A 14,936-nucleotide genomic window follows, 5' to 3' on the forward strand; every position below is an offset into this window, starting at 1 on the left:
ATACTCAGTGACCTTGAACTGGTTAAAGTTTATTAACCATTGTGAACCCCATTTGAATTTTGTGAAAGGGCAGGATTAATAACTATACATTTCTAATTTGAGATAGAATATCATTAATTATTTACAATTAAAACATAAAAACAGGGAAAGGAGCAAACATTTCTGCCTGTACATATCACTTCCCGTTACCATGCTTCTCTCACTTCTTCTGTATCCTGGGCCTATATGTTCTTCCTTTGTCTGTGCAGGATTTTGCTTTGAGTGCAGCTTCTTCCTATATCTTAAAGCCACTCATTTTTGAATTGGCAAACATCTAAATTACCATTAAGTGTGTGTATCTATGTGTTATGAAATGGACTAGCATACTCTCCAGCATTAGTTCTATACTTTACATTCACTAGTGCCAGAATAATCTTTTTGTCCTCCACAGTTCTTAATAGGATAATATAAACTCTGGAAAATGAGTAGATGAATGAATGAATAAACAGATTATGCTATAGTCATGTCATGTTTTAATCTATAGAACTCAAAACGATGCTTACAAATGGAACATTTCAGGATCCTTAAAATGATTGCCATTATCATGTAAAATGACCCTATTACAACTTTCATATATTACGTGCAGTTAACCTATTTGCATCTTCTTCCAACTACAGATTAAATAAGTGCAAGTGATAAATCTTGTAAATTTGTAACCCATTCAGGTGGTCAGCTTCTTAATGTACCTAAGTATTATATTTTTATAAAATTGTTTTTAATGATATCAGTTCATTTAAAACATGGGAGAGTGTCAAATAAGACCATGGCAAGATGGACATAACAAACCTTCCCTTTTTCTCAAAAGTTGCTAATGCCAAGAATATTTTCTAAATATGTACTACTTCCGTTATCCTTTGCAATTGATTACTAAGACTTTTTTCATATATTACTAGCCAAAAGTAAGTTTATTTTGTATCAAAAATTCCCTATGCTAAATCATATTAAAATCATAGCTCTCAAATCTTTGGGGAGTTGCACGATTCCAGACTTTTACAATTGTTATTTAATTACCAAATCATGTTAGAAAATGAGCATGTAAACTTTGTACACTTGTGAACTTTATTATAAATAATCCTGTTTGAGTTCCTTTATATGTAAAAAGTTTGGCTAAGTACATTAGTAAACATGACATTAACATATCCATTTTATTACCCATGACTAAATACTTCAACACAGTTAAATTTAACTTGCTGTTGTAAGTATATGTTTTCTAAGCTTTTACATAATCAGTAAATATTTTTGCTCTTAAGAAATTACTTGATTTATGTAACCAGCTTTGTAGATTCTCAGACTCTACTAAATAAAACAACCGTATGATAATTACATAACATTATGTTTTCAACAAATTGTTCTTCACAGTATCAAACCTCATTTCAATTTTCCTGAGTGTATCTGCTTGAAACATAATCTATCATTATGCTATATGGAAATGGATAGTATCATTTAGTCTAAGTTATGTGTATCTTTAAACAGCAATAGTTATCCATTAGAGAAGGTTAAGATGTTAAGTAATTTACTACATGCTTTCTCTAGAACCATCCACATTTAGTTTCTTGATCAAGTTTTATTCATTATTAGACAATTCATCCCTTTGGGATCATTATATGAAATTGTTAAATTTACAACTAATCTGACATTCTCTATGACTCCAAACTCTGAAACTGATACCAGTTATACAATTAGCTCACATTTACTTTATATTTTTCGCAAAATGAATATGACTCCTTGAAAATGAATAGTTTGTCTTCGAATACCAATGATTTTTGCCAGAAATACAAAGAGCCAGGTATAGCTATATCTTATATTTGATGGTATTGCAGATATTTAACACCAATGAAGATTCACCTTTCATGCATTTTATTAAAAGAACATTATCTCAGCTAAGTTTACTTGGCAGTGCTATTTTGGGCAACATTCAAAGCAATAACTAAAGAGGAAAGTTGTATTGTATGGATCTGCTCAGCTTTTTTAAATAGTACTTTGCAATATTTTAGTTATGTCTTCAAAAAGTTCTGTACAGCATTTTGTAATAACATAAAAGTATTTATTGGACAGAGTTTTGTCAAAATTGTTTACAGATTTGTCAAAAGTATGGTATCTGCTTTATTTTCTTAAAATGATATATTTCTGATTATTTCAGGTTATGGGTACATTATTATTCCTTGTTACATTTGTTTAGTTTTCTTATGTATACTGTTTTTAAATATTGGTATGTTTAGCAAAATTATGACTGTCATTTTAAAGAAAGAAAAGCCTGGTTGATAGCAAGCAACTGCAGACAAGGCAGTTGTTTGTAAATTGATTAGTTATGATATTAACCAAAAATAACAACATTAAAGAATCACCCTTTTGCATTTCTAGTAATTTTAAATTCCAGGAAAGCTACATTTATTATATATATAAGGACTGTATATCTTGATGATCTGATTCTCATACAACAGTTTACAATGTATTCCAGTTAAATGAAAATTCTTCACCAGTTCAATATTTGCAACTGATAGAATTTTAATGTTAAAAGGCACAGTGAGATTTTGCATGCTGTTTTTCAGTCAGTAAATCAAGTACAACTTGCTTTAGTAACAACTGAGATACTTGTGCAAGGTTTTGTAGAACCCTATATAGTGCCCAGTGAATATAATTCTATTAATTTAGATGTAGTAATTAATCACATTAGTATTTGATAAAATTGTGTTTTACTTAAAAACTGAGGTATCTGCATTAGTCTGTATTACCTTCATTAATTTAATAACCAGGAAAACCATGCAATAAAATTTAATGTGGGTAATTTGGGATTCATAAAATACTCAGTGACCTTGAACTGGTTAAAGTTTATTAACCATTGTGAACCCCATTTGAATTTTGTGAAAGGGCAGGATTAATAACTATACATTTCTAATTTGAGATAGAATATCATTAATTATTTACAATTAAAACATAAAAACAGGGAAAGGAGCAAACATTTCTGCCTGTACATATCACTTCCCGTTACCATGCTTCTCTCACTTCTTCTGTATCCTGGGCCTATATGTTCTTCCTTTGTCTGTGCAGGATTTTGCTTTGAGTGCAGCTTCTTCCTATATCTTAAAGCCACTCATTTTTTGAATTGGCAAACATCTAAATTACCATTAAGTGTGTGTATCTATGTGTTATGAAATGGACTAGCATACTCTCAGCATTAGTTCTATACTTTACATTCACTAGTGCCAGAATAATCTTTTTGTCCTCCACAGTTCTTAATAGGATAATATAAACTCTGGAAAATGAGTAGATGAATGAATGAATAAACAGATTATGCTATAGTCATGTCATGTTTTAATCTATAGAACTCAAAACGATGCTTACAAATGGAACATTTCAGGATCCTTAAAATGATTGCCCGTATCATGTAAAATGACCCTATTACAACTTTCATATATTACGTGCAGTTAACCTATTTGCATCTTCTTCCAACTACAGATTAAATAAGTGCAAGTGATAAATCTTGTAAATTTGTAACCCATTCAGGTGGTCAGCTTCTTAATGTACCTAAGTATTATATTTTTATAAAATTGTTTTTAATGATATCAGTTCATTTAAAACATGGGAGAGTGTCAAATAAGACCATGGCAAGATGGACATAACAAACCTTCCCTTTTCTCAAAAGTTGCTAATGCCAAGAATATTTTCTAAATATGTACTACTTCCGTTATCCTTTGCAATTGATTACTAAGACTTTTTTCATATATTACTAGCCAAAAGTAAGTTTATTTTGTATCAAAATTCCCTATGCTAAATCATATTAAAATCATAGCTCTCAAATCTTTGGGGAGTTGCACGATTCCAGACTTTTACAATTGTTATTTAATTACCAAATCATGTTAGAAAATGAGCATGTAAACTTTGTACACTTGTGAACTTTATTATAAATAATCCTGTTTGAGTTCCTTTATATGTAAAAGTTTGGCTAAGTACATTAGTAAACATGACATTAACATATCCATTTTTTATTACCCATGACTAAATACTTCAACACAGTTAAATTTAACTTGCTGTTGTAAGTATATGTTTTCTAAGCTTTACATAATCAGTAAATATTTTAGCTCTTAAGAAATTACTTGATTTATGTAACCAGCTTTGTAGATTCTCAGACTCTACTAAATAAAACAACCGTATGATAATTACATAACATTATGTTTTCAACAAATTGTTCTTCACAGTATCAAACCTCATTTCAATTTTCCTGAGTGTATCTGCTTGAAACATAATCTATCATTATGCTATATGGAAATGGATAGTATCATTTAGTCTAAGTTATGTGTATCTTTAAACAGCAATAGTTATCCATTAGAGAAGGTTAAGATGTTAAGTAATTTACTACATGCTTTCTTCTAGAACCATCCACATTTAGTTTCTTGATCAAGTTTTATTCATTATTAGACAATTCATCTCTTTGGGATCATTATATGAAATTGTTAAATTTACAACTAATCCGACATTCTCTGTGACTCCAAACTCTGAAACTGATACCAGTTATACAATTAGTTCATATTTACTTTATAGTTTTCAGCAAAATGTATATGACTCCTTTAAAATGAATAGTTTGTCTTCCGAATACCAATGATTTTTGCCAGAAATACAAAGAGCCAGGTATAGCTATATCATATATTTGATGATATTGCAAATATTTAACACCAATGAAGATTCACCTTTCATGCATTTTATTAAAAAAGAACATTATCTCAGCTAGGTTTACTTGGCAGTGCTATTTTGGGCAACATTCAAAACACAATAACTAAAGAAGAAAGTTGTATTGTTTTGATCTGTTCAGCTTTTTTTAAATAGTACTTTGTAATATTTTAGTTATGTCTTCAAAAAGTTCTGTACAGCATTTTGTAATAACATAAAAAGTATTTATTGGCCAGAGTTTTGTCAACAATTGTTTACAGATTGGTCAAAAGTATGGTATCTGCTTTTATTTTCTTAAAATGATATATTTCTGATTATTTCAAGTTATGGGTACATTATTATTCCCTTGTTACATTTGTTTAGTTTTTTATGTATACTGTTTTTTAAATATTGCTATGTTTAGCAAAATTATAAATGTCATTTTAAAGAAAGAAAAGCCTGGTTGATAGCAAGCAACTGCAGACAAGGCAGTTCTTTGTAAATTGATTAGTTAGGATATTAACCAAAAATTAACAACATTAAAGAATCACCCTTTTGCATTTCCAGTAATTTTAAATTCTAGGAAAGCTACATTTATTATATATATAAGGACTGCATATCTTGGTGATTAAAAATAGTGATGATCTGATTCTCATACAACAGATTACAATGCATTCCAGTTAAATGAAAATTCTACACCAGTTCAGTATTTGCAACTGATAGAATTTTAGTGTTAAAAGGCAAAGTGAGATTTTGCATGTTGTTTTTCAGTCAGTAAATCAAGTACAACTTGCTTTAGTAACAACTGAGATACTTGTGCAAGGTTTTGTAGCACCCTATATAGTGCCTATTGAATATAATTCTATTAATTTAGATGTAGTAATTAATCACATTAGTATCTGATAAAATCATGTTCTACTTAGAAATTGAGGTATCTGCATTAGTCTGTATTACCTTCATTAATTTAATAAGCAGGGAAAACCATGCAATAAAATTTAATGTGGGTAATTTGGGATTCATAAAATACTCGGTGACCTTGAACTGGTTAAAGTTTATTAACCATTGTGAACCCCATTTGAATTTTGTGACAGGGCAGGATTAATAACTATACATTTCTAATTTGAGGTAGAATATCATTAATTATTTACAATTAAAAGATAAAAAAACAGGGAAAGGAGCAAACGTTTCTGCCTGTACATATCACTTCCCGTTACCATGCTTCCCTCACTTCTTCTGTATCCTGGGCCTATATGTTCTTCCTTTGTCTGTGCAGGATTTTGCTTTGAGTGCAGCTTCTTCCTATATCCTAAAGATACGCATTTTGTGAATTGGCAAACATCTAAATTACCATTAAGTGTGTGTATCTATGTGTTATGAAATGGACTAGCATACCCTCCAGCATTAGTTCTATACTTTACATTCACTAGTGCCAGAATAATCTCTTTGTCCTCCACAGTTCTTAATAGGATAATATAAACTCTGGAAAATGAATAGATGAATGAATGAATAAACAGATGATGCTATAGTCATGTCATGTTTTAATCTATAGAACTCAAAACGATGCTTACAAATGGAACATTTCAGGATCCTTAAAATGAACATTATTAACAATCAAAGCTACTATAATACTGGGCACTTACCAGAACCATTCATTAAGTGTTCTCCATTTTCATCATGAAACACAGGAGGAAGATTATATTCCTTCTGTTAAAAAGGAAAAAAAATTATTAAACTACACAGTTTAAGAATTTTATGTAGATTTTGTATACCTTAATCAAACAATTAAATGGAAAGATACATTTACATTAATAAAAGTCAATGATAAAAGTTATTATTAGGAAAAATAAGTAATAAAATAAATCAATAAATAATTACAAGAAAAACCTAGCCAAGCTAGTTTCTTCACTGTGTGTCCTTAAAGACATCACGTGCTTCAACTAAATGGCTCCTGAATGTCCAGAAACCATTTAGCTGAAACACTTGATGTCTTTAAGAGCCATTTGTATATATATATCCCATGGGCCTCTATTACAGGAGGTTTAAGGTATCACACAGTGAAAACTCTAACTTGTCAAAGTTTTTCTTGTAGTTTTTACCAATTGGCTTGTCCGTGTGACCTTTGTACTTTTTGGTTTAATATATAATTAGTCATAAATAAATATATCCCCCGGATTTACTATCCTTCCATTCAGGACTAGCTTAGTCCTGCATGGAAGTGGCCGTTTAGGAGCAGGACGACAGTGCGCCATGCATATTAATGAAGGTACGCTGCCTGAGCTCCTAATCTTACATGGAGCATGTAAGAGTGCAGGGGGTGTGTCTGAGAGCAGAGCTCTCAGAATATACATGCGCCTGCAATGAAGAACAGCAGACAAGTTATAAAAGAATGACTGAGACTGCTCATAGGTATATGTATACCCCCAGCAACATCTCCCCACATGTACAAGAGCAATAGTTAAAACAACAAATATAAATATGTTTTTTATGAAACATATTAAATTTAACCATAGGTGCACAGGTTTGCCCATCGCTTAGCTATGGTTAATGCAGCTTAAATGGCAGAAAAGGATAAAAAGCAGGATATATGCAAATGAAGCAGTATAGCAATAGTGTAGTGGGCAGAGCATTTGCCTTATGAGCAGTCATTCCCGGTTCGAGTACCATTGCAGCACATTCCATTTTCCATGTCAAATCACTTTATGACCAATATTTTTAGTTGCATAACCTACTAAATAACATATATTTGTGAACTGGAGGACTGCATTAAATGCAGATGTGAGGTGTCAGTGTCATAATGTTGCAAAGTCCACACATAATCACATGTGCCCCATACAGTATATGTACACAGGAATCAGGGATACAACTGAGAGGTAAAATGTGTAATGAATGATAATTCCATACAGCTTCCAAATCCCCCACCATCCCAAGAACCATTAGACATTACTGTCTAAATTAGTGCAGTGGTAAGCGGGAGTAAGCACTAGTACGCAAGTGTAAGCACTATTAAGCAGTAGTAAGTGGGAGTAAGAATATTTAAGCACTAGTAAGTGGGTTTAAGCCCGTTTGCGTGGGGGTAAGCAATGCACACACAGGTTAAGCAATATTGAAGCTAACTCTCTGTAAGCATGTTTAACTGAAGGTTAGTATAGCTTACCCTCATGCAAATCCGCGCAAACCCGCTTACAAGTCCTTAAAAGTGCCTTAATCACTCTTGTATGTAACAGCCGCTGTCCTGGCCAGAAACAAAATAAACATACTTTGCAGGTCTTGAACCCAAGACCCTGTACACTATAGTCACAGTACTTAACCACTAAGTCATCACAGAAGTACATAAGATTGAAGTACCACCAAACATCCTCACTATAGGAAATTCAAACTGAACATGTGAAAGGAATCTATATACAGTCTTATGTTATATAACCTACTACATAACATAAATATGTGAACTGGAGTACTGCAGTAATCCCAGATGTGAGGTGTAATTGTAATAAAGTGTTGAAGTCCCTTAATAAACACAAGGACCCCATAACGTGTATGTACACATGAATCATGGATACCAGACACATATTTAACATGTAATAGGTTCATAGGTTCATAGGTTCGTACTAGGCTATCTGCCCTAGGGCATTTATAAGCCTAGCCAGAGTGTGTGTGGCTTTCACCACCCCTTAGGATGAGAATACTATGCCCTTTTAGGGTTTAGTTTACTGCGCCTCTGTCTAGTAGTGACACAGAGATGACCCCCGGGGTAAACCTACGATCTCCCATCCATTCGTCAAGATTTCTCTTGAATAGAGTCAGTGAGGGGCTCTGCCTAACATGGACTGGGATTCTGTTCCGGAGTGTAGGGAGCCTCTGGGTTATGAATCTGTCCCTCCAGCACGTCCTATTTATTCTGTGTTGAGGTTTAAGTCTCTTGTTCTCGTGGCTCTGATGGATTTGGATTTTCTGAGGTGGAGCATGTCCATTAATTCCGGATTGGACATGGCCTTGTACGTCAGGCACAGATCACCTCTGAGTAGGCGGTATGCGACTGAATAGAGCTGGAGTTTTTTCAGTCGGGCAGCATATGACATATGTTTAAGACCCTTTATCCTCTTGGTGAGGAACTTTTGAGGTCTTTCCAACTGCTGCAGGTGTCGGGTGAGATACATCCCAAATGGGGCATTGTACTCAATCATTGGCCTGATAAGAGAAGAGTACAGGGGCACAATGACCTCTCTTGATCTAGATGTGAAACCCTTCATGATAAGGTGGGCAATATAGAAGGTCTTCCTAACCACTTTGGCAATGTGAGTGTCAAATGAGAGGTTACTGTCAACCTGGGTCCCTAAGTCCCTGATTAACTCTTCCGTACTTAATGGATTACCACCTATGTGGTAATTTGTCGGTACCTTGTTTTTCCCAAAGGGTATGGCTATACATTTTTTGGCGTTCAGCTTAAGGCCATGGCTCTGGCACCAATTATCCATTTCTATGAGGCCTCTCTGAAGGATGTTTGTGTCCGCTGGAGTATCAATTATGGCACCCAGTTTGCAGTCATCTGCGAACTTTGTCAGCCACAATCCTCCTATGTTTGCCTGTATCTCGGAAAAATAAATGCCGAACAAGAGGGGTCCCAGGACTGAGCCCTGTGGGACACCACTTGTGACTGGCTTAGAGTCTGACATAGCTCCAGCAACTCTGACCCTGTGGGTTCTGTCCTTGAGCCAGTTTGCAACCCATCTTGTGACATATGGGTTTACATTTAAGCTGGTGAGTTTGTCTATGATGCCCGAGTGGGGTATTGTGTCAAAGGCTTTTGCAAGGTCAAGGTAGGCTGTGTGAACTGCCTTACCCTCATCAATGGCCTTAGTGACTGTTTCAAAAAAGTCGACCAAGTTCAAAAGGCAGGATCTGCCCTTGACAAAGCCAAATTGGGTAGGATCCAATGTCTGTAGGTCCCCAATGTCTTTGTTTATGAGTTCCATAATGATCCTCTCCATAGCTTTGCAGACCAGGCTTGTCAACTTATGGGGTGGTAATTTCCAGGGTCCGTAGAAGCACCGCCTTTGTGAAGTGGGACCACTGTTGCCGTCGCCACTCTTTGGGTGCGTATCCTGTAGTAAGGCTAAGATTAAACAGCAGCCTTGTGTGGGTTTAGTTCCTCTTGAGTTCATGTAGCACACAGCGGGACACCATCCGGTCCCATTGATGCTGTGTTTTTAGCTTTAGAAGCGGCTCTCACATGGGCATCTGAGATGTTAGGAGGCTACACTCTGCTGGGATAGTTATTTCTCCTTTTGGGGGGGGGGGAGAAATTTGCACTGAACCTGTCTGCCAGAATGTTGGCAATGTCAGTGGGTTCAGTGTATTTTGTGTCATTTGGACTAACTCTGAGCATATCTGGGAGTTTCCACCCAGGTTTCTAACATAGCTAAAGAAGGCCTTGTAATTTTCTTTTGTGTCTTTTGATTTTCTCTCAAAGTTGGCCTTGGATGATTTTATGAGTGATCGTAGTTTTTTGCTAGTACTGATCAGAGATGCCTTCCCTTTTAGAGATTTTGCTCTGTCATGTAGTAGCTTCCTCCTCCTGTTGTAAAGTTTGTTTATGGCTGGGGTCCACCAGACCGGGCGCCTGCCTTTGGGGGAATGGGTCTTGGTTTTATTTGGGATTGCATGATCCATGCATTCTTGAAGGTGCCCATAGAAGGCATTTGCAAAGGATAAATCAATGCCAAAAAGCAAATATAATGCAAATTACATACTAAGCAATGCTAATCATTGCACAGCCCAGCTTAGTAGGTGTAAGCAATGTGTAGGCCAGCTAACTCAATTTGCCCATTGGTATACCCCTTTAAACAATGCCAACCTTAGGTAAGCAGGTTTGCCCATAGCTTAGCCTTTTCAAAACCGTCCAATCACAGCAAAGTGTGGGAAATAGCCCCTATTTAAACCCAACAGGGGGGAATACATCTCATAACTGGTTGTAGCTTCCCCCTGCAGGCACTATGTCTAGAATGGGAGACTGTGTTTGCTTTCGGGTGCAGCGCCTGCGCATCCAGGAGTCCAGAGTCATGACAGGACTTCTTGTGAAAGACAACGAGCAGAGGCTGCTGCAGGGCCAGTACCAGGGTTCCCAATGTTGTTGATGTCTTTTGGCTTTTCCCGGTTAGGGGTCGCCACAGCGGAAATTCGGTCCGCTAATCATTGGCAGTAGATTTTCATGAACACCGAGGTGCCAGCTCGATGTTCAACCTTCAACGAAGGTGCACCCATTTACGCATGTCTTTCGAATGCCCACCCAACCATGGGGAGGACATGCAGACTCCACACAGAAGGCACTCCCCGCACTCCAGCCAAGAATCAAACGGGAGAACCTCTTGCTGTGAGGCAACAATGCTACCGCAAAGTGAAATCCTGGGACAGTCTCACCCTTGACCTCACCATTGCCACTGACATACCCCGAACTGGTGAGTAGGTCAGGCATCACTATGCCGACCTGAAGTGGTGAAAGGGGGATCTCTTGGATCAGTGGATCCAAGAGCCTAGGATGAAAGTGGAGGCCCCATCTGTGTGTAAGTATCACTCCACTACCTGTTTAATAATTGCCTGCTCATGTATATTATGGATAGGTATGGCTAAATATTCCTCTTATGTCCTTCACAGTGGCAAGTGAGCGGGCTGCGAACCAGGAGGCCCATGGATGTTGCTTGGAGAGGTTGCGATGCAAGGCAGGCTAGTAATACTCTTGCATGTACTGTCATAGGAAATACATCTAAAAGTATTAGTAAGTTAATTACCTGTATAAAACCTGAATTGTTTAAGGCAAGTACTGCATACACCAAAGAATATGGCAGGAAGAGTCTCATATAGGTTATATGTAAATAAAAGCATAATACCCTGACAACATGTGTTTACTGTGGTATCATATGGTAGTGTAGATTTGCAATCACTTAATAGTACTGTTGTATTAAGCACTGTTACCCACACTGTGCAACATAAATAAAATGTGTAGGAATGTCTGTATATGACTGGTTTAATCCCAAGAGGTCATTTAGTACAACTGAGAGAGACATAGACAGAAGACAGTGAAAAGACAGACAACAAAATCCAAATAACACATGCAACTGAGACGTGAACTGTTGTATTTTTAGCACACACAGCCATGGTTTGAATCCTGGGAGTTGTAGTAGGCTGCATACAGAATCATACCCCACAACTGTACAGATATGTCCAGAATGTCCAGTATATTATATTGTATGGCATTGTTATTGTTGCAGTTACTCTGAATAATAAGGTATTACTCATCACTGTCGCCCACACTGTGCTACATAATATAACTGTGTAGAAAATCCTGTATAAGAGTGTGGTAATACAAGGTGAGAATGTAAAACCACAGCAGAATTATAGACAGAAATTAGATAAGAGATATACAGCAATATCTATATAGCACACACAACTGTGATGGACAGTGTTTTAGTTTTAGCAGACACAGCCATGGTCTGAATCCTGGGAGTGGAAGTAGGCTGCATACAGAATCATACTCCACAACTGTACAGATATGTCCAGAATGTCCAGTATATCGGCCCATATCTGCTTCTTGTCACCCTGTCCCCTGGGAAATCAGTGGGATGATCCCAGATGTTTAGGCAGCAAACAGGAAATACAACTGATTGCCACACATCTATAAAAACAAACCTGTCACACTAGCAACTCCCCAAAATCTTATGAGAGTAATAAGCCATGTCCCATATACACCCCCATGTTGTCAAGCTGTGACCAGAGTGTGTACAGTAACAGAGTGAGATGTATGTGCATAATACTAATGTGGATTCTGGTAAGTTGTGTGGCAACATTCAGGTAGTGCTAACAGACATTGATCCCACAGGTCCGTCAGATACGAACACTGTGCCTAGAAATAAAAGATTGATACCCTGTATTGGTACTGTTTACTCTGGTATTGTATGGCATTGTGAGTGCTGCAGTTGCTCTGAATAATAAGGTATCACTCATCACTGTCACCCACACTGTGCTACATAATATAACTGTCTAGGAAATCCTGTATAAGAGTGTTGTAAGTCACTAAGGGTTTAAGAGGGCAATAGTCTAAATATGTCCTGGTTCACCTGCATGTGGTCAAGACATGACCAGAGTCTGTGCAAAAAGAGATGGACAGGTATGTGCATAACGTCAACCTGGAATCTGAGAGTATGTGTAGAAACAGTTAGTAAATGTTAACAAACAATTCCTCCACAGGTATACCAGGTAAGAGGTGTATACTGCAGGTAAAACCAGTTCATGTATATAGCTGTTGACAGCCATACCACTGTCCAAATTAAGGCAATAGGGTACTGTACTAATACTTGTAAGGTACAGATAACAGCACTGACTAGGAAAGTAATGCGAACTGCAGGAATATACTAGTTGTTAATTGACATCTTTCTCTCCCCCCCCCCATAAAATAAATACCCAACTCAATTAGTACATGCTGACTTAACTGTAATGTTGGGACATATGTCCTATTGTTTGATAATTATTTAAATCTGTTTCTATGCATGTGCTATATTGAAATACTCCAACATTGGTGGCATGGTGCCATCAATGTACCTGAATGCTGTTGTAATTACCACTGTGGTCCCATATATGCATATGTTCTGTTTGCTAAGCAACTGTTCCATATCTGGTGTCTGGGTTAATGGGAATATCTATGCATGCTGTTATACCTAATCCTGGAATATGTTGACTATTACTAACCCACATATGTTGATAAAATATAGACACCATAGCACATATGGGAATGCAGGTCCCAGCTGACCCACCTGTCCCACCTCAGCTGGCCGTGGCACCGGGCACTAGCACATCTGGAGCCCAACCTGGGACCTCCTCGTCCATTGGTCCTGCACCACCTTCAGGTGGAAATGCCTCAGGGGATGGGGCTCACCCATCTCCAGGTCCGGGTCAAGGTGCATACCGAGCTCAACCAGCAGTTTGGAGATCTACTACGCCAGCTCGAGGGCTGCATGTTGCTACTAGATGGTCGGCTTGGCTCTCCAACTCAGCCCATAGCACAGCCACCTTTGGGGCTGTGAAGGTGTAGTGGTGACTGCCCATGGGTGGTGACCTCAGTCCCACTGTTTCCACTAGGGGGGATCATGGGCTTCCGATTTCCCAACACCCCTCTCCATGAAGGGGATTACCCCCACCATGTGTCATATACTGCCTCTGTGTGTCTTGTTTGTCTTGTCTGTTAACTTACCCAACCTACCTCCCCAAATATATCTACTATCCCTCCCCAACATCCCACTCTCACCTGAAAAAAAAGGGCAATCTGTTCCCCCACAAAAATCTCGACCCATACATAGCTGTCCATTTCACACATGTGTCCACTGGGCACATGTGATCTGGTCTAATTGGCATCACAACATATTGTTCTTATCCTCACAACTCTCTCAAGGGTTTGAGTGTCCAACTCTACCTCCAAATTCAGTGTATATGCTCAGCTGTTGTTGTAGAAGAAATGGGCAGCTATGGACCTTCCCTACACCCTTCCTGCACCTAGTTATGGGATTTGCAACAGTTGGTATTCTATTGCAATATATATATATATATATATATATATATATATATATATATATATATATATATATATATCTGTAAGCAGAAATATATATCTATATATGTATATACAGACATATATCTATAGATATAAAAGAGAACATAAAAACATATATGACCATATGCACTGTTAATGGGGGTGAGGGAGCCCAAGCAACATACGTCTTGTACATATAGATATCCCCCCACAGCCAAACATGTCTGCCCTGCAATAGAATACCAACTGTTGCAAATCCCATAACTAGGACCTGACACAACATGGGAACAAGATGTTAACAGTACTCCATCCCACCTGTATGATGTCAGGCTGGTATCAGTAACATATCATGCAGTACAGTCTGGCTACCATAGGGAATGTACAATGTGGAAGCAATCAACATTCCTAAGATACATATACACAGACACATATATGCAGATACACACACACATATATATATATATATATATATATATATATATATATATATATACATATATAGATATATATAGATAGATATGTAACTGCACATACACACACACACACACACACACACACACACACACACACACACACACACACACACAGATATGTATAGGAAGAAACATATGTAGAGGATGCACACAATACGGAACAGCCACTGTGCCTAGAGTTGCCACCTTATCAACTGGACACTGTA

General features: G+C 37.1%; 1 protein-coding gene across 1 annotated transcript in view; it reads right to left on the minus strand.

Annotated features, from left to right (window-relative positions):
• FAM107A (family with sequence similarity 107 member A) overlaps positions 1-14,936 on the minus strand; it is a 1,773,139-nt gene that overhangs the window by 782,991 nt on the left and 975,212 nt on the right. The window contains exon 2 of the mRNA XM_044078813.1: positions 6,324-6,387. Coding sequence (XP_043934748.1) covers positions 6,324-6,387 — 64 coding nt within the window. The remainder of the gene's footprint in view (positions 1-6,323; positions 6,388-14,936) is intronic.

This window comes from Protopterus annectens, chromosome 7.part1 (genome assembly GCF_019279795.1).
Source record: "Protopterus annectens isolate FY-2018-M chromosome 7.part1, PAN1.0, whole genome shotgun sequence".
Taxonomy (NCBI): Eukaryota; Metazoa; Chordata; order Ceratodontiformes; family Protopteridae; genus Protopterus; species Protopterus annectens.